Source organism: Schistocerca nitens, chromosome 2, assembly GCF_023898315.1.
Source record: "Schistocerca nitens isolate TAMUIC-IGC-003100 chromosome 2, iqSchNite1.1, whole genome shotgun sequence".
NCBI classification, from domain to species: domain Eukaryota; kingdom Metazoa; phylum Arthropoda; class Insecta; order Orthoptera; family Acrididae; genus Schistocerca; species Schistocerca nitens.
Window position 1 is genome coordinate 997,554,052 of NC_064615.1, and position 23,933 is coordinate 997,577,984.

A 23,933-nucleotide genomic window follows, 5' to 3' on the forward strand; every position below is an offset into this window, starting at 1 on the left:
GCATACCAATTAGGTTCCTTTCAGAGTATGCTGATAGAGTAGCCACATACTCGGCAATGGTATAAAACTGCTTGCTCAACAAAAGATCCATACCAAAAGAATGGAAAGTTGCACAGGTCACACTAATGCTCAAGACAGAAAATACCGAGTAATATGATAATTACAGAACCATAGCGCTGACGTCAGTTTGCAGAAGATTATGGAACACATACTGTTTTCAAATATTATGAATTACCTCAAATATAAAGATTTATGGCTAAATAGTGCGGATTCAGGAAATATCGTTGTTGTGAACCACAGCTAACTCTTTATTTGCACATAGTAATGAATGCTATGGGCAGGTGATCTGAAATTGATTTCATACATCTAGATTTCAAGAAGGCTTTTCACTATCTTCCTCACAGGAGACTTCTAATCAAATTGTGTGCCTATAAAGTATCACTTCAGTTGTGTGACCGGATTCATAATTTCCTGTCATAAAAATCACAGTACGTAGTAACTGATGGGAAATTGAGTAAAACATACTTGATGTTTGGTATTCCACAGGGATTTGTTAACAGAGCCTCTGCTGTTCCTAATCTATATAAATGATTTAGCCCTTTTAGATTGTTTGCAGATGATGCTATCATTTACCATATACTAAACACATCAGAAAATCAAAACCAATTGCAAAATGATTTAGACATGATATCTGTATGGTGCGAAACATAGCAATTCTCTCTGAATAAGGAAAAATATGAGGTCATCCACAAAAGTAATAAAATGTGTCTCACATAGGAAAATGGCTCAATATTCAACCATTTTGCACATCTCCCTCCATTTACCACTGGCAGCCAATAAGATTCATTCTCTTTCCAAATGGCTAGCTGCAAATTGTAAATGAAAGTGTGAGAGCTGTAGAAACATCAGGAGAAGTTGGTTTTGTGTCATGTGGAAAGCATCGTTATTACAAGAAACTTGTAACACAAATGGATGGTTTTGTCAAGTACATATTAAGGTGCTCATTCTTGGAAATGAATATGAATGGTGAATCTCTGACTTCACAAAAATTTCTTAAAATTATGCAAGAGAAAATTGGCTTCAAAGGTAGTGCTTTGTCAGTGCAAAGAATTTTGAGCGATATTGGTTTCAAATATGTTGAAACTAATGATGGAAGAAAGTTTTTAATGGAACAAAGGGATGTAGCTGCAGCATGAGCCACATTCCGGAGAATGCTGCACAAAATAAGAGAAAAGGGTGGTTCAATACTTTATTACCTGCATGGAATGTGGGTGAATCAGTCACTCCAAGGAGAGCTGCTGTAAAATTAATGATGATGATACTGGCTGTTTTAAAGTTATAATAGGAAAAGTTCTTGAGTAATTATTCTGCATGCTGGCTCTTAAGGTTTTGTTCCTGAGAGTAAACTTTCATTTAGGTGAAAGAAAAGCACCAGTGACTACTATTCAGAAATGAATGTTGTCAGTTTCAAGAAGTTGTTCACTGAACAGTTCTTGCCATACCTTGCTCTGAAGCGAGTCATTGTAATGGACATTGCTGTGACAGAGAAAACACTACATCTACATCTACATCTACATCTATACTCCGCGAGCCACCTTACGGTGTGTGGCGGAGGGTACTTATTGTACCACTATCTGATCCCCCCTTCCCTGTTCCATTCACGAATTGTGCGTGGGAAGAACGACTGCTTGTAAGTCTCCGTATTTGCTCTAATTTCTCGGATCTTTTCGTTGTGATCATTACGCGAGATATATGTGGGCGGTAGTAATATGTTGCCCATCTCTTCCCGGAATGTGCTCTCTCGTAATTTCGATAATAAACCTCTCCGTATTGCGTAACGCCTTTCTTGAAGTGTCCGCCACTGGAGCTTGTTCAGCATCTCCGTAACACTCTCGCGCTGACTAAATGTCCCCATGACGAATCGCGCTGCTTTTCGCTGGATCATGTCTATCTCTTCTATTAATCCAACCTGGTAAGGGTCCCATACTGATGAGCAATACTCAAGAATCGGACGAACAAGCGTTTTGTAAGCTACTTCTTTCGTCGATGAGTCACATTTTCTTAGAATTCTTCCTATGAATCTCAACCTGGCGCCTGCTTTTCCCACTATTTGTTTTATGTGATCATTCCACTTCAGATCGCTCCGGATAGTAACTCCTAAGTATTTTACGGTCGTTACCGTTTCCAATGATTTACCACCTATGGCATAATCGTACTGGAATGGATTTCTGCCCCTATGTATGCGCATTATATTACATTTATCTACGTTTAGGGAAAGCTGCCAGCTGTCGCACCATTCATTAATCCTCTGCAGGTCTTCCTGGAGTACGTACGAGTCTTCTGATGTTGCTACTTTCTTGTAGACAACCGTGTCATCTGCAAATAGCCTCACGGAGCTACCGATGTTGTCAACTAAGTACAAACACCAGGAAAGCTCTGGTTTGCAAATAATGATATTGTGCACAGACCCGTGCAGAATTCCTACAGCTCATTTATTTAAATGAGTCATGTTAGAAAATATAAGAACTTGACTTACATGCACATGAATGTGGTCACACAGTTTTGCATTTACCACCAAACCACTGCCATTATGATCCAACTGAATTAATTTGGGCACAGGTTAAAGGCTGTATGGCAGAAAGGAACAAATCATTCAAGACAGCAGACACCAAATGGCTTGTGCATGAAGCATAGACATTTCCCATTTAGCACGGGCATCCTGTGTGCGGTACACTGAAAAGCTTCAGGAAGGGGACTTTGATATGGAGGTGAAAAGGAATAGAAGCCCTGAACCCACCAACATAAATTTACAGTCAGCTGGTTTGGACACAGACTCAGATAGTAGGAACGGTGGTATTATGATGTAGAATCTGAAATAAATTAAAGTAATAGTAGTTCTTGTTTTTAAAAACTAGTATTGACACAAAAACATTTTTTAAGTAACATCAATTGCATATGTAGTGTATTAAAATGTCCTGTCCTGGAATTTGTATCCTAAGAAGTATGCAGACATTCACTTTTTATGAGTGACATAACTGTAATTTTAGATATATTGGCCAAGTAGAAGCAGCTAGTTATCTAGTTTGTTAGTTGTGAAAGTTAAACTTTTCCCAGCACTCGCGAGAATCCAGTAGGATAAATGTGTCAAAAAATTCGATATTTCAACAAGTAGCAACCCGTCATTTTCAAGGCATGAATTGGGAAATGTCTTAAAATAAAAGGGACGCTTACATGTCGTTTGCATGTTCCATGGGTAAAGAGTGTGGTCTCTCACTGTAATGTGGATTGTGTTAGTCTTTGTCATGGAAAAATATGACAACATACTGACTGAAACTTCATGGCAGATTAAAACTGTGTGCCGGACCAAGACTCGAACTCGGGACCTTTGCCTTTCGCGGGCAAGTGCTTTACCAACTGAGCTACCCAAGCACGACTCACACACCATCCTCACAGCTTTACTTCTGCCAGTATCTCGTTTCTTACCTTCCAAACTTCACAGAAGCACTCCTGGAAGAAAGGATATTGCAGAGACATGACTTAGCCACAGCTTGGGGGATGTTTCCAGAATGAGATTCTGGAAACATACTGACTATTTACACTGTAGTCATTTGTGTTAAGTCTTAGTTAAGAGTAATTCATTTTGTACAGTGATTTACATTTAAACCCCCCCCCCCCCTCCCCCACAGACACACACATTATAAAATTAAACATTTTAAAAAGATTCTGTGGAGGAGGAGGAGTTGTCAAGCAGATATAATGATTTCAATTGGAGTTTGTAGTTAATGTTTTTATCCATAAGATTCTTCACTTCAGTGATTAAGTTGTCAAAGATTTTCATGGGTCAATACCTCGCTCATTTCTGTGTCCAATTATGGATCATTGATGACTAATGTAAAGAATTTCTCTTCCTGTTATTGTAACAATGAATGTTACTGTTTTTGATTTGCAATTGATCGTTGAGAAAAACTTTTTAATAAGCTGCCTTGAAGAGGTTCAGGAGTGGACAACATGTATTATCCTTACTGCACATTGCTGCGTAACACTTTCTTCCTCCAAGAAAAGTTATCAAATTCTGTGATGCTGTAACAAATTAGTGAATGAAAGTAGAAAAAGTATGTCAGCTTTTTGACATTTTCATACACAAAATCTGCTGTGTAAGTTTAAGAGTGTATAATGAGCTGTACGGTACACAAATGAACCTTTTTGCTGTCCGCAGTTACATAATTTGGTAATGCTGACTTTGTTTGTGTGCTCTTTGCCACCATGGTTGAGCAAACCTCATCCCCTCCACACTTTCCCATCTCCCTCTATGCACAGAAGTGCCTTCCTACCTGACACAGACTGTAACTGAAATCTGTTAAATTTCAGTAACACAATAATTGATACAAATCTAAAGACTGTCGGTTCAACTAAATACCTAAGAATTAAAATTACTAACAACTTAAATTGGAATTATCACATACATAATGTTGTGGGGAAGGCAAACCAAAAAATGTGTTTCATTGGCAGAACCAAGGAGCTATAATAAGGGGAATAATCATGGCATAAGAATAGAAGTAGACACGAAGCCCATGGCTACTACAGTAGTACAAGTTTATATGCCAACTAGCTCTGCAGATGATGAAGAAATTGATGAAATGTATGATGAGATAAAAGAAATTATTCAAGTAGTGAAGGGAGACGAAAATTTAATAGTCATGGGTGACTGGAATTCGAGAGTAGGAAAAGGGAGAGAAGGAAACATAGTGGGTGAATATGGACTGGGGGAGAGAAATGAAAGAGGAAGCCGTCTGGTAGAATTTTGCACAGAGCATAACTTAATCATAGCTAATACTTGGTTCAAGAATCATAAAAGAAGGTTGTATACATGGAAGACTCCTGGAGATACTAGAAGGTATCAGATAGATTATATAATGGTAAGACAGAGATTTAGGAACCAGGTTTTAAATTGTAAGACATTTCCAGGGGCAGATGTGGACTCTGACCACAATCTATTGGTTATGAACTGTAGATTAAAACTGAAGAAACTGCAAAAAGGTGGGAATTTAAGGAGATGGGACCTGGATAAACTGACCAAACCAGAAGTTGTACAGAGTTTCAGGGAGAGCATAAGGGAACAATTGACAGGAATGGGGGAAAGAAATACAGTAGAAGAAGAATGGGTAGCTCTGAGGGATGAAGTAGTGAAGGCAGCAGAGGATCAAGTAGGTAAAAAGACGAGGGCTAGTAGAAATCCTTGGGTAACAGAAGAAATATTGAATTTAATTGATGAAAGGAGAAAATATAAAAACGCAGTAAATGAAGCAGGCAAAAGGGAATACAAACATCTCAAAAATGAGATCGACAGGAAGTGCAAAATGGCTAAGCAGGGATGGCTAGAGGACAAATGTAAGGCTTATCTCACTAGGGGTAAGATAGATACTGCCTACAGGAAAATTAAAGAGATCTTTGGAGAAAAGAGAGCCACTTGTATGTATATCAAGAGCTCAGATGGCAACCCAGTTCTAAGCAAAGAAGGGAAAGCAGAAAGGTGGAAGGAGTATATAGAGGGTCTATACAAGGGTGATGTACTTGAGGACAGTATTATGGAAATGGAAGAGGATGTAGATGAAGATGAAATGGGAGATACGATACTGCGTGAAGAGTTTGACAGAGCACTGAAAGACCTGAGTCGAAACAAGGAAGTATCATGGATATGATAAGTGAGTGGCAGTCGTTAAAACAAAGACAAGATGTTTTCACAAAATTTCAAACACCACCCATCTTTTATGGATGCGAAAATATTTTATTGTTCCCACCCTATGTAGGGAAAAATGATCATAGTAAAATCAGAGCTCATATAAGATGATTTGTGTTCATTTCTCCCATGTGCTGTTAGTAACTGGAATGTTTGAGAAATAGTCTTAAGACTGTTGAAAGAATCCTTGGCCAGGCACTTAAATGTGAATTGCAGAGTAGTCATGTAGATGCAGATATATAACTTCATATTTCTCTGTTTTTACTGTTGTCTCTTACTGTCAGGTCTTCTGAGACTTAATAAATTGCAAGATCGTTATTGAAACATAGTATCATAGTATATGTAGCAATTATGTTTTGCTGACTTATGCTATGTGATTAAAAGTATCTGGACACACCCAAAAACATACGTATTTCATATTAGGTGCGTTATGCTGCTACCTACTGCCAAATACTCCATATCAGCGACCTCAGTAGTCATTAGATATCATAAGAGAGCAGAATGGGGCACTCCGCAGAACTCACGGACTTAAAATGTGGTCAGGTGATTGGGTGTAACTTGTGTCATACATCTGTACGTGAGATTTCCACATTCTAAACATCCCAAAGTTCACTGTTTACTGTGTGATAATGAAGTGGAAACAGAAGGGACACACACAGCACAAAAGTGTGCAGGCCGACCTCGTCTGTTGACTGACAGAGACCGCTGTCGGTTGAAGAGGGTCGTAATGTGTAATGGGCAGACATCTATCCAGACAATCACACAGGAATTCCAAACTGCATCAGGATCCACTGCAAGCACTATGACATTCAGGCGGAAGGTGAGAAAACTTTGATTTCATGGTCGAGCGGCTGCTCATAGACCACACATCATTCCGGTAAATGCCAAACGACACATTGCTTGGTGTTAGGAGCTTAAACGTTGGATGGTTGAACATTTGAAAAATGTTCAGAATGACGAATCACGATACACAATGTGGCAATCCGATGGCAGGGTGTGGGTATGGTGAATGCCCTGTAAACATCATCTGCCAGCGTATGTAGTAAAATTTGGAGGTGGTGGTGTTGTGATGTGGTAATGTTTTTCATGGAGGGGGCTTGCACCCTTTGTTGTTTTGTGTGGCACTATCACAGCACAGGCCTACACTGATGATGTTTTAAGTACCTTCTTGCTTCCCACTGTTGAAAAGCAATTTGGGGATGGCAATTGCATCTTTCAACACGATTGAGCACCTGTTCATAATGCATGGCATGTGGTGAAGTGGTTACACGACAACAACATCCCTGTAGGATCTGCAATGAATTGACGCATGGTGCAGGGAATGGCAATTGAATCTCAATGTAGAAAAGTGTAAGGTACTGCGAATAAATAGAAAGAAAGATCCTTTATCATTTAGCTACAATATAGCAGGTCAGCAATTGGAAGCAGTTAATTCCATAAATTATCTGGGAGTAGGCATGAGGAGTGATTTAAAATGGAATGACCATATAAAATTAATCATCGGTAAAGCAGATGCCAGACTGAGATTCATTGGAAGAATCCTAAGGAAATGCAGTCCGAAAACAAAGGAAGTAGGTTGCAGTACACTTGTTCACCCAGTGCTTGACTACTGCTCACCGGTGTGGGATCCGTACCAGATAGGGTTGATAGAAGAGATAGAGAAGATTCAATGGAGAGCAGCGCGCTTCGCTATAGGATCATTTAGTAATCACGTAAAGCGTTACGGAGATGATAAACTCCAGTGGAAGACTCTGCAAGAGAGACGCTCAGTAGCTCTGTACGGGCTTTTATTGAAGTTTCAAGAACGTACCTTCACCGAGGAGTCAAGCAGTATATTGCTCTCTCCTACGTATATCTTGGGAAGAGACCATGAGGTAAAATCAGAGAGGTTAGAGCTCACACAGAAGCATACCGACAATCCTTCTTTCCACGAACAGTATGAGACTGGAATAGAAGGGAGAACCAATAGAGGTACTCAAGGTACCCTCTGCCACACACTGTCAGGTGACTTGCGGAGTATAGATGTAGATGTAATGGACTGACCTGCACAGAGTCCTGACTTGAATCCTACACAACACCTTTGGGATGTTTTGTAACGCTGACTTCACGCCAGGCCTCACTGATGGACATAAATACATCTCCTCAGTGCAGCACTCCATGAAGAATGGGCTACCATTCCCCAAGAAACCTTCCAGCACCTGATTGAACATATGCCTGCAAGAGTGGAAGCTGTCATCAAGGGTAAGGGTGGACCAACACCATATTGAACCCAGCATTACCGATGGAGGGCGCCACAAACTTGTAAGTCATTTCAGCCCAGTGTCCAGATACTGTTGATCGCATAATGTACATGACTGTTACAAGTTAATCTGTCTCATTTTGAGTGACTGTTATTTTCAATCTCATTCTTTCAGTACTCCAGTCTAAATTATATTTTCTCATTACCTCTTAGCAGTGACTTGATTGGTCAGGTGGTGTGTGAATAGTACTATCTTATTAGGAACTAGGAAGAGTGCTTGGGTCTCTCATAGAAGTTTATAGAAGAGTTTCGTAATTGTTTATGTACCATTTCTAGTGCAGACATGTAACCAGTCAGAGGCTTCATAATGTTTCTAGAGCTTTGTAAATTTTGTTAAATAGCATAGCAATTACGTAAATTAGCCCACGGACCACAGGTGGTGCAGGCTAAGTGCTTTCCTTGAGCAGCTTACTGTTATAACAACAAAAGCTGCGATGCTTGATTTCATGAATTTAAGCTAAGTTGCCAGTACCTGGTCTGTGCAGCTATGGTTGTGTTTAAAAGTATGACATATTTATGAGCAATGAACTTGTCAAGTCCAGGATATGATGAAACAGCTAAACTGATGGTAATTCTCATGTGGATAAGAATAGTCTGAAGGAAAAAAGAAGCAATTGAAATTGAATAAAAATCTTAAAACTTACTTACCGGGAGGTAGTTTATTGTAGCCTCAAATAAAAACTGACATATTGTTGATTTTCATACATCCCGCCCCTAGATGATGATCTAGTCTCCTACATTCTCAAACATATTTTTATGTTGCACTCTGTAGTTATCATTTTGACATTATTTTGTGGGTTTCTGTTTTCACTCTCCAATATTAATATATTTTTATTTTTCCACATTCCTCAGTTTTTAATACGCTGTTTCTAATTTTACTCGTATCTTCTCCTTTGTTTAAATTTTTGTTTTGTTCTTACTCTTTGTTATACATATTGTCTTTTTTTCCTCATCTTTACACATTTTCCCTCATTCTCATCCTGGCTTCCAGTCTTATTGCCTTATCTCTGATGACTTGCTGATTACTCTCCATGGCTTCTAGTCTCCAAGGTTTAATATCTTTTCTGCTTATGACATCCAGTTTTCACTTCCTTTCTTGTTGTGTTCTATTGGCTCCGTTGACTGGAGAGACTAGTTTGTTGTATTTCCTCTATCTCTACCTCTTTCATTTCCTTATTGTTGCACAAAATAAAATAAGTATTGTTCACCTTTCTCATGTTTGTCAGGCTGTGTCATCTAAGGGTGAGAGGTATGCAAGTTCCAATGTTAGGTCGTTAAAGAAAACTCCTAGAGAACAAGCTGGCAGGTCAGGAGTCGAGAAGGAAGGCCAGTTAGCACTCAGCAGATTTGCCAGTGTGCAGCTCACCATCAAAAATGACTCATTTTAGCATGAGTGACTTGTGTATAGAGATGGCAAAATTTCCTGAAATATTGATAAATTGACATTTAGTAAATCATCTGAGTAACATTGAAGCTGACACTTTATTAGATGTAAAATATTTTTATTTTCAATAAATCAGATTTGAGGTATATCAAAAGAGTAATTCTTATTTTAAATGAGTTGTTAGGTTCAAAAAAGGAAATTGTTATTGGTTTAAATTGCATTGATACTACTGATATATCATTGTCATCTCAACTTGTGCAGTCAAGGTTCAGAATCATTTAGATGTATTCCTCAAGTAGTGAAGAGGCCTAGTGTAGCCTGCAAGGTGAAAGAGCTGCTTACAGTGTGCAGTAACAGTCTGAGTAAGCAGCTATTAGCTGACCAGGTTTCCTTAAAAGTATCGGTTACATGGTGAAAATTGTACTGTTATAAAAATATACTGCCCTAACACTATAGAAAATTGTCCTTTCACCATCTGCTTAAGAATCCATTAAATATGTTTAAAGTATCTTATCAACCAGATTTCCGTATTGGTGTTTCAGTGTCAGTTTTTACTTAAGCTGCTGTGCATCTGGAATGGGAGGTCACAGTGGTACAATTGTAATGTTATGTGTTCGGTGCATTCAGAGCAGTTATTGTTGAGGTCACAGTATTCATTGTTGCCAGTGTATTGTAATCTCTGACTCCACTCAGTTGTCTGGAATCATAATGGTAGAAAAACAAGTACTGTAGCGCTCTCTGATGTAAAGCATGAATCTTGCAGGTTGTGCAATAAAGACGTTGACTTGAATTAGAAGCAAGAGTTACACGATTTTGTTATTGCATAATTTGCAGTTATTTAACTGATTATTGCAAGAGAATAAAAATTGTCATCCTTTAAGCTGACCTAACCCAAAATTAATCCTTGGGGTTCTTCTCAATTGATATTGACACTGATCCTGAATTGTGATATGCAAGTATTTACATACTGTGGTGATGACTGTTGGCTTGAGAAAAAAAGTCATAGTGCCTGTAGAAATTTTGGTGGTGGTATTTTCCTTCATTTATAGTTACGAACTAAATGAACAACAATTACTGTAACTACTAGTCGGTCAATAAGAGGCAGCATTTCACAATGCTGAACTCTGTACAAGGCAATGGAAATAATAAACTTTTATTGAACGAAGGAGTAAAATCGCAGAATTAATTAATAATCTTCAAAGTTTTTTTTAGATGTATATAATATTAGCTTCTTGTCAGCTGCTTCGCTCCTTGCACAAACTGTATTATCTGCACAGATGTTATTTGTTTTTATTTAATGGAATTTCTATGTTATACACAAATTGCAACATCATCTAAACTTTTTACACTAATTAAGGCTGTAGGAGAATGCTCTTATCCAAATGTACTTCTGACCAAAAAGTGATTCTGACAGCTGGAGTTGGAGGTCTTTGTTAATCCTACCTTTTGATTTCATGTGGTGATATTTCCAAAGAAATGTTCATCCCCTAACGCTCATATCTCTAGAAGTCAAATACCAGTTTTCATAGATTTACCTTTGAAAATGTTTTAATATAATGAAATATTTTCAAAAACACTGAAACACGCTATTTTTATTTCTAAAGAGGCCAAATACAAATTTTCTTGAAGTTAGCTTTAAAATTGCCTTCATAATGGCTCACTATCTCATGCCCTTAGTGGTTGAATTTCCAAAAGTGCGGAAACACACATTTTTTTAAATTTCTGACTGAGAAACCGAAAACCAATTTTTGTGGTTCCAGCTTCAACATTGCCTTAATAGCGACATATTTTCAAAATTCCTTTCATCTCCTACTTCACCCATCTCAGGGGTGTAATTCCAGACAATCCCTTACCAAACAATGCCTACAGTATAAGATCAACACTCTCTCCAAATTTAAAGTTTCTATCCTTAGCAGTTTGGGCTGTGATCATGGGTCAGTCAGTCAGGACATTGCCTTTTGTTTGTAGAGGTTAGTAAAGAATTAGTGTAACATCTCAGTCAGCATCAGTAATGACATATATTGCATAACCACTTCAGTCAATTTAACTTCCAAAAACAGTGAAAGCTATGTATTTCTGACTGGAGGAGTTTTTGGAACTTTGACAGGTAGTCTCTCTTCCTTGTGCACTACAAAAATTATCTTCACATTGTTGGCTATAGTGAAATATCAGTTCAAATTGTTATCGTGTAGTTTCGTATTTTTGCAAATAATTCTGCAACTGTCATATTTTTGTGTGTTCAATTTCACTTTAGAGAGAATTTTATATTTTGCAAGCACTCCAGTAATTATGAATAAAAATAATTTGTGCTACTTCAGTTTTTTACTTTGGGTAATGTCATATTAATAATAAAAGGCATTGGCAATAATAATTACAAATGTATGTGTGCTGATATGCCTTTCAGCCATGCGAATTGAAACATCGTTAAAATAATGTCATTTTTATTGAAACCATTAGCAACAGCAAATGTTCAGTCTCAATTCACTGTTGGTAAAAGCGAGGAAAAGCTTCTGTTTTCTTTAAATTGTACTTTGCACATCAGAAAAGAAGTTTTTCAGTATGTTTAAGTGATTTTCTCTGTTTCTTTTTCCAGGGCATGTTACCTTTTACAGGTTGACAAAGATGAAGAGTTGGTTAATTATCTTGTAAACATTGTGATAAGTGACACGTCAGATGGAGTCACTTCTTTCTCAAGACTAAGAGCTCTCCAGTGCCTGCTCTCTACTGTTTCATTGTCTGCATTAGAGAAACTTTTTGGCAAGGATGAAATGTACATCAGGTATTTAAACTTGAAAGAACAAATTATTATTATTATTATTATTATTATTATTATTATTATTATAGTAATGTTACTTTGCCAGAAAATGAACATGCTACACATTTTGCCTCCTGAAAGTAATTACTGGCCAGCAATTGGGTATATAATATATTTGGTATATAGCATGTTCCTGCATTTCTGGGGACTCCTTTCCACATAATTTGTCTCTCAGTACTTGTAAAGTGGTCAGCATGCCATGCCTGTTCACTTTCATCTGCAGTATTAAACAATATAAAATGCAGGCTGGAATAATGACAATATTATGGAAAGGATAGGTTGCTATTCACCATGTAGTGGAGTTGTGGAATTGCAGGTGGGCACAACAAAAAGACTACTAAAGATGTAAACTTTCAGCCACACACACACACACACACACACACACACACACACACACACACACACACACACACACACACTCACTCACACTCACGTCTCTGGCTGCCAGGGCCAGACTGCGAGCAACTGCACATGATGGAAGCAGCAGTCTGGGCGGTGGGGGTAAGGCTGGGGTGGGGAGGGGAAGGCAGAGCAGGGTACAGGTAGGGGAAGGTAAAGTGCTGTTTGGGGGAGCATACAGGGACGAGGTAGAGAGAGCATAGCACAGTCGTGTGCAGTCTGGAGGCTAGACTTTAGTGTGGGGTAGCAGAAGAAGGGGAAGTGAAAAAACTGTGGGTGTGTTTGTGTAATACAAGGCTATGGAGTCGGAACAGGAATGGGGATAGCTGGGTGAAGAACAATGAGTAATGAAGGATGAGGCCAGGAGGGTTATGGGAATGTAGGATATATTGCAGGGAATGTCCCCACCTCTGCAATTCAGAAAAGCTGGTGTTTGTAGGAAGGATCCAGATGGCACAGGCTGTCAAGCACTCATTGAAATGGAGGATGTCGTGTTGGGCAGCATACTCTGCAACAGGGTGGTCCACTTGTTTCTTGGCCACAGTTTGTTGGTGGTCATTCATGTGACAGATAGCTTGTTGGTTGTCATGCCCAAATAAAATGAAGCACAGTGGTCGCAGCTTAGCTTGTAGATCATGTGACTTGTTTCACAGGTAGCAATGCCTTTAAAGGAATGGGTGATTCTTGTGACCAAACTGGAGAAGGTGGTGGTAGGAGGATGCATTGGACAGGTCTTGCATCTAGGTCTATTACAGGGATATGAGCCATGAGGTAGGGAGTTGGGAGCAGGGTTGTGTATCTGTATGGACAAGTACATTGTGCAGGTACGGCGGATGGCTTTTTTAAATTATTTATATGTTTTCTTTGAGGAATGGGGGAGAGGAGGGGGAATGGGGAGAGAGGGAGACTGACTCTGGGGAGAGGTTCTGGGATGGGCCTAAGGATTTGACGAGAGACTGGAGATCCTGCTGAATAGCATTCTCTGTCAAGATTTAAATTACTTTTCACTGTGCCACGAAATGGGGAATGTCCTACACAGTAACCTCCCCACCCCTCCCGCAGTGGTATTCTGCCCCCCAACAAATTTATTCAATATCCTTGCCCATCCCCACACAACCCTTGCTCCCAACCCCTTGCCTTACGGCTCATATCCCTGTAATAGACATAGATGCAAGAGCTGTCTTACATCATCCCACCACCACCTTCTCCATTCTGGTCACAAGCATCACCTGTCCCATTAAAAGCATGGCTACCTGTGAAACCAGTCATATGATCTACAAGGTAAGCTGCAATCGCTGTACTTCGTCGTATGTGGGCATGACAACCAACAAGCTGTTTGTTCGCATGAGTGGCCACTGATAAACTGTGGCCAAGAACAACTGGACAACTGAGTTGCTAAAGCATGCTGCTTCTCGGCCTGTGCCATCTGGATCCTTCCTACTAACACCAGCTTTTCTAAATGTGCAGGTGGGAACTCTCCCTGCAATATATTCCATATTTCCGTAACCCTCCTGACCCCAGCCTTTATCAGTCATTGTCTTCACCTGCCTGTCAACTTCCTTGTTCGGTCTCCACAGTCTCCTGTTGCTTAAGCGCACCCACAGTATTTTTACTCTTCCCCCATGAGTCGTAACTTCCCGACTGCACCTGGCTACACTACGCGCTCTCCGCCTCGTCCCTGTATGCTCCCAAAAACAGCACTTTACAGTCCCCCACCTGTACCCTGCTCTCCCTCCCCCACCACCCAGACTGCTTCCTCCATAGTCTGGCCTCATAGTCTGGCTGTGGCAGCCAGAGACAGTGGTCCCAGCAAAGTTAGCAAGAGTCCAGTAATTAGATCCAAACACATTGGATTGCAGAAAGAACCTTGCGAGGAACCATTTGGCAATGCACCTGATTACCTTCTGCTACACAGCTTACTAATTGTCAGTTTGCCCTTCAAACAGAAGCCTAACCTAGATCCCCCCCCCATTTCTCTTACTCCCTCATCCCTTGCCCATTGCAAATGCCTACATCATTTAAATATAAAATTCGTCAAATCTGTTCCAATTAACACATACTTAATCCTCGTTTTTCATGGTAAATGTGTTGTCTCCTTGTTGCTAATGATCTATGGAAAATTTCAGTTTTCACTGCAAATATAAACTCTTAATTATCAATATTTTATAAAAGATTGTTAACAAATTTGTAACAGTGGAAATTCCAAGATTGAATTTAACAATATAATGTTGCTACTCCCCATATAGCAGAGATGCTGAGTCGCAGAAAGGCACAACAGAAAGACTGTAAGAAAGTTAGCTTTTGTCAAAAATAGGAGCCCCCTACACACACTAACAATAAATTTGTAATTTTTTTTATTGATAATTAATAATTTATATTTGCAATGAAACTTGTCATTTGTGTGCAATATGTAATTAGAAACAAGATGACGTGCATTTTTCATTAAAAATTATGATTAGACTTGTGTTAATTAGCATATATTTGATGAATTTTATATTAATACAGTGTACGTATTATAATTAAGCAAAAAAAGAAAAGGTGAAAAAATTAAAAAGAACCATATTAAGATGTGAACCAGCGATCCGTTGATCACCCAATGATCATTCTCAACGCTACTGAATGGGCCCCTTGGAGCATCATGAAAAGTGCCATAGGTGAAAGTCCATCAGAAAACTTCAAAGTCAGTTTTCTTGAGAATTTTTTTTAGAATTGTGTGCACTTGCTTGGGGCGATTGATATTTGAGTTATGAACTTAATGTACAAAAAAATGTAAAAAAATTTAGAAGTCAGATTGCAGGGTGGTCTCCTTGTTAGTCAACTGCTGGTCCCTACACCTATCATTGATCCTCCGTAGGTCTTCTGGAGTTACTATCTTCTTCTGTAGTAGTGCTCATTTAACACTTGCTTTTGGTCAGGGCCAGTTTAAGGCCCAAGCAACACAAGCAGCCAGTTGAGGCACCAAGCCGAAAGGAGGGGCAGAGGCACCCAAGTGTAAAATTTGTATTCAGAGTGAAGAGTATTTATAAATGAAAACTGATGTGGCTGAAAGTATACGATAAGACGAGCAAACATGTTCCACTATAATGGGTCTGCAAATGAGTCGTTTTGGAGATAACTGTGAATGTGCATCAGTGAGCTGCCACTGACTTCAGTATGAAGTATTGCTGCAGTTAATATAAATTTATTTGAAATGCAAACTTCATTAGTAAGTCTGCATCTGATTGGGCTCAAATTTCACCCATGCCTATCTTGAAATGAAATACTACAGTACTTCAGCACATTACCCATTACAGTTTACTGTACCTGTGCATGTTAAAGGTGGTGTTCCACATTTCATCCTCACATTTGGGTGCAGTACTGCACTCTGCATAATTCACTGCTGGAGTTCTTAAACGTTATCAATGGGAGTGCTGTACACTTCACTTTTGAGGTTCCCCAGACAGAAAAATCAAAATTATTAAGGTCAGGTGACATTGGAGACAAAGGTACTGACCCTACTTGACCTGTCAGTCTTGGACCATATTGGTGCAGTAGTTGTCCTCTATCAGCATAGAAGTATTGGTGATCATTCATCCATGTACTGCATTCCCAAAGTTGCCTAATGTATGGTAGGCTGTAGATGACTATTTAGCCCAGTAGTGTATATTTCAAATATATCAATAAGATAATTTTTTATACTGTAGTCAGTGGCGGCTGGTATCCACACATTTACAAATTTCAGAAACTGTTCACTGTTGGGCCCATACGTCCTGAAATGTTTTGTCTTCTGTTATGGTGCACTGTCACATGTCAGTTCTCACTATTGTGAACCACTTGTACATACACGGAGATGACGAGTCATGGGATAGTGATGTGCACATATACAGATGGCGATAGTATCACATACACAAGGTATAAAAGGGCAGTTCATTGGTTGAGCTGTCATTTGTCTTAGGTGATTCATGTAAAAGCTGTCCAACTTGATTATGGCCACATAGCGAACATTAACAGATTTTGAACATGGAATGTTAATTGGAGCTAGATGCATGGGACATTCCATTTTGTAAATAATTACGGAATTAAATATTCAGAGAAGCAAAGTATCAAGAGAGTGCCAAGAACAACAAATATCAGGCACTACCTCTCGCCGCAGGCAACACAGTGGCAGACAACCTTCAGTCAACATCTGAGTGCAGCAGTGTTTTACATAGAGTTGACAGTACTTACAGATAAGCAGACTGAATGAAATAACTCCGAAATCAATGTCGGACATACGGCGAAAATTGGCATTAATGGGCTACGGCAGCAGACGACCAAGGTGAGTACCTTCGCTAAAAGCATGACATCGCCTGCAGTGCCTCTCCTGAGCTTGTGACCATATCATTTGGACACTAGATGACTGGAAAACTGTGGCCTGGTCAGATGAGTCCCAATTTCAGTTGGTAAGAACTGATGGTAGGATTAGTGTGTGGCACAGACCCCACAAAGTCATGGGCCCAAGTTGTCAACAAGGCACTGTGCAAGCTGGTGGTGGCTTCATAATGGTGTCGGCTGTGTTTATATGGAATGGACAGGATCCTGTGGTCCAGCTGAACCAATCACTGAATGGAAATGGTTATGATCGGCTACTTGGATGCCATTTGCAGCTATTCATGGAGTTCATGTTCCCAAACAATGATTGAATTTTTGTGGATGACAATGTGCTGTTTCACAGTGTTGGTTTGAAGAGCATTGTGGATAATTCGAGCAAGTTATTTAGCCACTCAGATTGCATGACATGAATCCAATTGAACATTCATAGGATGTAATCGAGAGGTCTGCTCGTGCACAGAATCCTTTACTAGCAACACGTTTGCAATTAAGGATGGCTGTAGAGGCAGCATGGCTCAATATATCTGCAGGGGACTTCCAACAACTTTTTCAGTCCGTGCAACATACAGATGCTGCTCAATGCTGAGCTGAAGGTGGTCTGACATGATACTGGGAGGTGTCAAATGATTTTTGTCACCTCAGTGTGTAACAATATATTAATTACAATGCTTGCATATGTCTCACAGTTGGTGCAAATATTTTTATCTGATGCCATTTCAGTGATGGGCATGTCAGTTTAAAATGGTGCTGTCACCACTAAACTGGCATGTGAAAAGTGTGAACACCTGTTACCATTCAGCTATTTATGAATCAAGTAAAATGAGTAAAGCCCCAAAGAAAGGCAATAATGTGACGGAGTGGCTGGGGAAGATGTCAAATGACATATTAGTGTGGAAAATGCAATTTCTGGAGCACCACTAGCAGAACTGGTTTGAGAACAATTTCTCAAACAAGTTCTGCTAGTGTTCCTTCAGAAATTACATTTTCCCCTGTTTCAGTTTCATTCTCTTAGCAATAATATATTGAGTTCTACCTCCTTCAAAGTATTCAGTCCAGTCACAGATCTGCTCTGATATTTGTAGGCTTGTATTTTGCTCACTAGATGACAGTGTGGAACTGCACTGAATGCCTTGCTTAAGTCAAGGAACACAGTATCAACCTAGACTTGTTTGTCTATGGCGCTTTGAATTTCATGGACAAACAGAGCGATCTGTTTTTACAGAATCCATGGTGGTTTGTATAGAGGAGATTTTTGTTCTCCAGAAGCATCATAGTGCACGAGTATAGAATATGTTCCATAATTCATCAACAGTATAGGCCTATAATTATGTGCATCCATTTGACCATCCTTGGAAACAGGAGTGACCTGGGCTTTTTTCCAACTGCTTAGTACCTATTGTTCTTACAGAATCCCGTGTTACACTACTACTGGAATGGGAGCAAGCTTTTTTTTGCATAATCCTGTAGAACCTCACAGTTACATTGTCAAGTACATATGCGTGTCCGGTATTGAAACGATTTTAGTTGCTTTCGTGTTCTGTAATAACTTATGCCAATATCTGGCATTTGGCATTTGCACAGTAATTGCAAATGATCCTATCCTCTACAGTAAAATGATTGTGGGATGCTGAATTCAGTTGTTGTTGCTGTTGTTTTTGGGGGAGGAGACCAGACAGCGAGGTCCCAGAACTGCTCTCATTAATAAACAGTCATAACGTCCATATAGTACCAGGTAGCACTAGGGACAGAACGTTGGCTGAAACCAGACGTAAACAGTAATGAAAAACGTTGGCTGAAACCAGACGTAAACAGTAATGAAATCCTAAACTCAGATTGGAATGTATACTGCAGAGACAGGTTGGACAGTGAAGGGGGGAGGCGTGTTAATAGCGATAAGAAGTGGAATAGTATCGAAGGAAATTGATGGAGATCCTAAATGTGAAATAATTTGGGTGAAGGTCACGGTTAAAGCAGGCTCAGACATGGTAATTGGATGTCTCTATAGGCCCCCTGGATCAGCAGCTGTTGTGGCTGAGCACCTGAAGGATAATTTGGATAATATTTCGAGTAGATTTCCCCACCATGTTATAGTTCTGGGTGGAGATTTTAATTTGCTGGATATAGACTGGAAGACTCAAATGTTCATAACGGGTGGCAGGGACAAAGAATCCAGTGAAATTTTTTACGTGCTTTATCTGAAAACTACCTTGAGCAGTTAAACAGAGAACCGACTCGTGGCGATAACATATTAGACCTTCTGGTGACAAACAGACCCGAACTATTTGAAACAGTTAACGCAGAACAGGGAATCAGCGATCATAAAGCGGTTACTGCATCGATGATTTCAGCCGTAAATACAAATATTAAAAAAGGTAGGAAGATTTTTCTGTTTAGCAAAAGTGACAAAAAGCAGATTTTAGAGTACTTGACGGCTCAACACAAAAGTTTTGTCTCAAGTACAGATAGTGTTGAGGATCAGTGGACAAAGTTCAAAACCATCGTACAATATGCGTTAGATAAGTATGTGCCAAGCAAGATCGTAAGAGATGGAAAAGAGCCACCGTGGTACAACAACCGAGTTAGGAAACTGCTGCGGAAGCAGGGGAACTTCACAGCAAACACAAACATAGCCAAAGCCTTGCAGACAAACAAAAATTACGCGAAGCGAAATGTAGTGTGAGGAGGGCTATGCGAGAGGCGTTAAATGAATTCGAAAGTAAAGTTCTATGTACTGACTTGGCAGAAAATCCTAAGAAATTTTGGTCTTTGTCAAAGCGGTAGATTGATCAAAACAAAATGTCCAGACACTCTGTGACCAAAATGGTACTGAAACAGAGGATGACAGACTAAAGGCCGAAATACTAAATGTCTTTTTCCAAAGCTGTTTCACAGAGGGAAACTGCACTGTAGTTCCTTCTCTAGATTGTCTCACAGATGACAAAATGGTAGATATCGAAATAGACGACAGAGGGATAGAGAAACAGTTAAAATGACTCAAAAGAGGAAAGGCCGCTGGACCTGATGAGATACCACTTCGATTTTACACAGAGTACGCGAAGGTAGTGTTCCAAAGGATTGGAAAAAGGGCACAGGTCATCCCCGTTTTCAAGAAGGGATGTCGAACAGATGTGCAGAACTATAGACCTATATCTCTAACGTCGATCAGTCGTAGAATTTTGGAACACGTATTATGTTAGAGTATAATGACATTTCTGGAGGCTAGAAATCTACTCTGTAGGAATCAGCATGGGTTTCGTGAAACCCAGCTCGCACTATTCGTCCACGAGACTGAGGGCAATAGACATGGGTTCACAGGTAGATGCCGTGTTTCTTGACTTCTGCAAGGCGTTCGATACAGTTCCCCACAGTCATTTAATGAACAAAGTAAGAGCATATGGACTATCAGACCAATTGTGTGATTGGATTGAAGAGTTCCTATATAACAGAACGCAGCATGTCATTCTCAATGGAGAGAAGTCTTCCGAAGTAAGAGTGATTTCAGGTGTGCCACAGGGGAGTGTCATAGGACCTTTGCTATTCACAATATACATAAATGACCTTGTGGATGACATCGGAAGTTCACTGAGGCTTTTTGCAGATGATGCTGTGGTGTATCGAGAGGTTGTAACAATGGAAAATTGTACTGAAATGCAGGAGGATCTGCAGCGAATTGACGCATGGTGCAGGGAATGGCAATTGAATCTCAATGTAGACAAGTGTAATGTGCTGCGAATACATAGAAAGATAGTTCCCTTTTCATTTAGCTACAAAATAGCAGGTCAGCAACTGGAAGCAGTTAATTCCATAACTTATCTGGGAGTAAGCATTAGGAGTGATTTAAAATGGAATGATCATATAAAGTTGATAGTTGGTAAAGCAGATGCCAGACTGAGATTCATTGGAAGAATCCTAAAGAAATGCAATCCGAAAACAAAGGAAGTAGGTCACAGTACGCTTGTTCGCCCACTGCTTGTATACTGCTCAACAGTGTGGGATCCGTACCAGATAGGGTTGATAGAAGAGATAGAGAAGATCCAACGGAGAGCAGCGCGCCTCGTTACAGGATCATTTAGTAATCGCGAAAGCGTTACGGAGATGATAGATAAACTCCAGTGGAAGACTCTGCAGGAGAGACGCTCAGTAGCTCGGTATGGGCTTTTGTTAAAGTTTCGAGAACATACCTTCACCGAAGAGTCAAGCAGTATATTGCTCCCTCCTACGTATATCTCGCGAAGAGACCATGAGGATAAAATCAGAGAGATTAGAGCCCACACATAAGCATACCGACAATCCTTCTTTCCACGAACAATACGAGACTGGAATAGAAGGGAGAAAAGATAGAGGTACTCGGGGTACCCTCCACCACACACCGTCAGGTGGCTTGTGGAGTATGGATGTAGATGTAGATGTCATTGGTCTCATTGGATTAGGGAAGGATGGGAAGGAAGTCGGCAGTGCCCTTTCAAAGGAACCATCCCGGCATTTGCCTGGAGCGATTTAGGGAAATCACGGAAAACCTAAATCAGGATGGCCGGATGCGGAATTGAACCGTATTCCTTCTGAATCCAGTAATTAATCACTCTGTTGTCCTCTGTTTCAGTGCCATTACAATTACAATCACTGAATGACAGAATAGACGATTTTGATCCTCTTACTTACTTTATGTAAGACCTGAAGCTTTTACAGGCAATGGAAAGTCCAGAATGTAATAACAACAATAAAATGGAAAGGACAGATTGGTACTAACCACTTAGGGCAAGTGTTGAGTCACAGACTGGCACAATGAAAAGACGGCTTGAATATTTTAAGATTTTGGATACTATCCTGGAACTCAGTATCAGTTGCAGTGTAGGTGTTGTAACCGCGAAAAGGATGGACACGCACGACGACAGACGAGTGAGCAAGACACCAAGAACAACAACACACAAGAAGCAACAGGGTCATCAACAACGTCCACTAGTACTTGGAAATAAGTAAAGTAAACACAATGTCTGTAAGCAAGATGTTGAGGGACTCGCACGAATATCAGGCTGCCTCACTGAGTGAGAGGCAGGCACTTAAATAACATGACAGGGTACGTCGTTATTGGCCGCTGGGACTACGTGCTCCACAGTGGCGCCCTCACATTATATACGGGTCAGGAGCTCGCGCAGCCACAGCTTACGGTGTGACGGTTGCGGATTCGAAACCCGCGGCGCTCTGTACCAGAGTAGGGACATGAAAAATTCAATTTTGAGTATTTTGCATAATTATTAGCTGAATTTAAAATTTTTAAAATGCTGTCATAACCTACTCATTAAAAGGTATAAACTGAGGTTAAAAGTTTAACACAATAAGGAAAGTGTTACAGTTACAAACTATGTGTTTGTGTTTGAGGCAGCATAACTGGTGGCACACAAATATACTGACTTTAATAATCCTGTATTTGAGAGTGAGAGCACTTAGCGACATCTAACAAACTTTAAGCATAATTCCAAGCTTTTCCAGAACATTTTCTCACTTAACATGCTTAAAGGCAAATATTTAACACATTAACTCATTTCTGAAGTAATCAGACTGTCAGAGCTATTTTATACATGGGAGTTCAGTTCTTCAAACAATTAGGGGTAGACAACTTTCTAAAACAGCCGTTGTATCACGTCGGTTCTTTACCATCCCTCATGACCCTATATGGTACGTACTGGTGTAAGGTGTATTGTAAAATGGTTCTTGAATTTCATACACTTTTGCTCCACATCTTTGTTATCAAATCAATGGTAAAATTTCACAGGGTAAGTAATTCAAGATACCGATACCTTTTGGTTTATTACCAGCCTTTTCTGCCTATCATTTGTATCTGAAGAGAGAACAAGTATTAGGTAGCATGAACCATTTAAATTGCCAGAAATATAGTAATTGATGTTATAACATCCTGCTGATCATTTATGCCCTCCTCTGCATTAAGCATGTGTCTTTTAGTTATGATGAGGTCTAAGGCATTACCTTCACAAGTTGGTTCTGTAAGTACCTGGTCAAAGTAACTTTCAGATAAGCCATTCATAATGATAGGGTTTTTTTCTGGTGTATAAGGCTAAGTTCACTGTAACAGTAGATAAACACTAGTTCATCAACTTCGGATACAATAACGTGGATTATCGTATTTCCAAACCGTGGGGTACAGCAAATTAATGAATATAACAATTCACCACACCATTTGCTGAACACTACAGTTGCCATTCAGAAAACCCCTGATTCCTTACCAGTTTGCCCCTCATCCTGATGATTTCCCCTGTTGATGGTATGAAATTCTTAAATATCGTGTAGTTGTACAAACGGTGAACCATGGGACTGAGGAATATGTAAGTAGCATTCACTGTCTCTTTGCTTTGTATTCATTGCTATTAACTTAGACATAAGCAACAGAGGAAAGAGCATATAATTAGTAAATCATGAAAGTACAAAACTTAAGAATGCATTGTAATTGTTATGCGATAAGTGAGTGCTCTGATGCTGTGGTTAAGAAGCAGAATTAAGGTTTAAGAGGACTGCAAATCAAAGCTGGCACCAGTCACCCATACCTATTTTTTCGGTTCCCCTAAATTTTTTTTTCCCATTGTCCCCCAACACCACCACCACAAAAAAAAAGACAATGCTTTGTGAACGAAGTCGTGACATCTTTTTTATGTTAGAATAGGCTAATGCCGAATATTGAATAATGATTTTGTAGTGTAGATGTAAACATAAAAATTTCTAAATAGGTTTGTGATGTATTAAATTTAATGAAACTGGTAATGAAGGATGTAAACACTGACTAAGCAAAACAGTGTTTGTAATCAAATTGTGGTTTTTCTATAAATTCATAAGTTTTTCTTGAGCGATAAATTAAGAGGTTATGACTGGAGCCAGTACTTCCATTTTGCAAACAGAACATCAGGTATCATTCTATCTCGTTTTATGTATTTGCTTCAAT

General features: G+C 39.6%; 1 protein-coding gene across 1 annotated transcript in view; it reads left to right on the plus strand.

Moving 5' to 3' along the window:
• The window catches only part of LOC126235494 (uncharacterized), a 284,326-nt gene that overhangs the window by 239,972 nt on the left and 20,421 nt on the right, over positions 1-23,933 (plus strand). Inside the window, exon 22 of the mRNA XM_049944213.1 lies at positions 12,014-12,199. Within this exon, the coding sequence (XP_049800170.1) occupies positions 12,014-12,199 (186 nt within the window). The remainder of the gene's footprint in view (positions 1-12,013; positions 12,200-23,933) is intronic.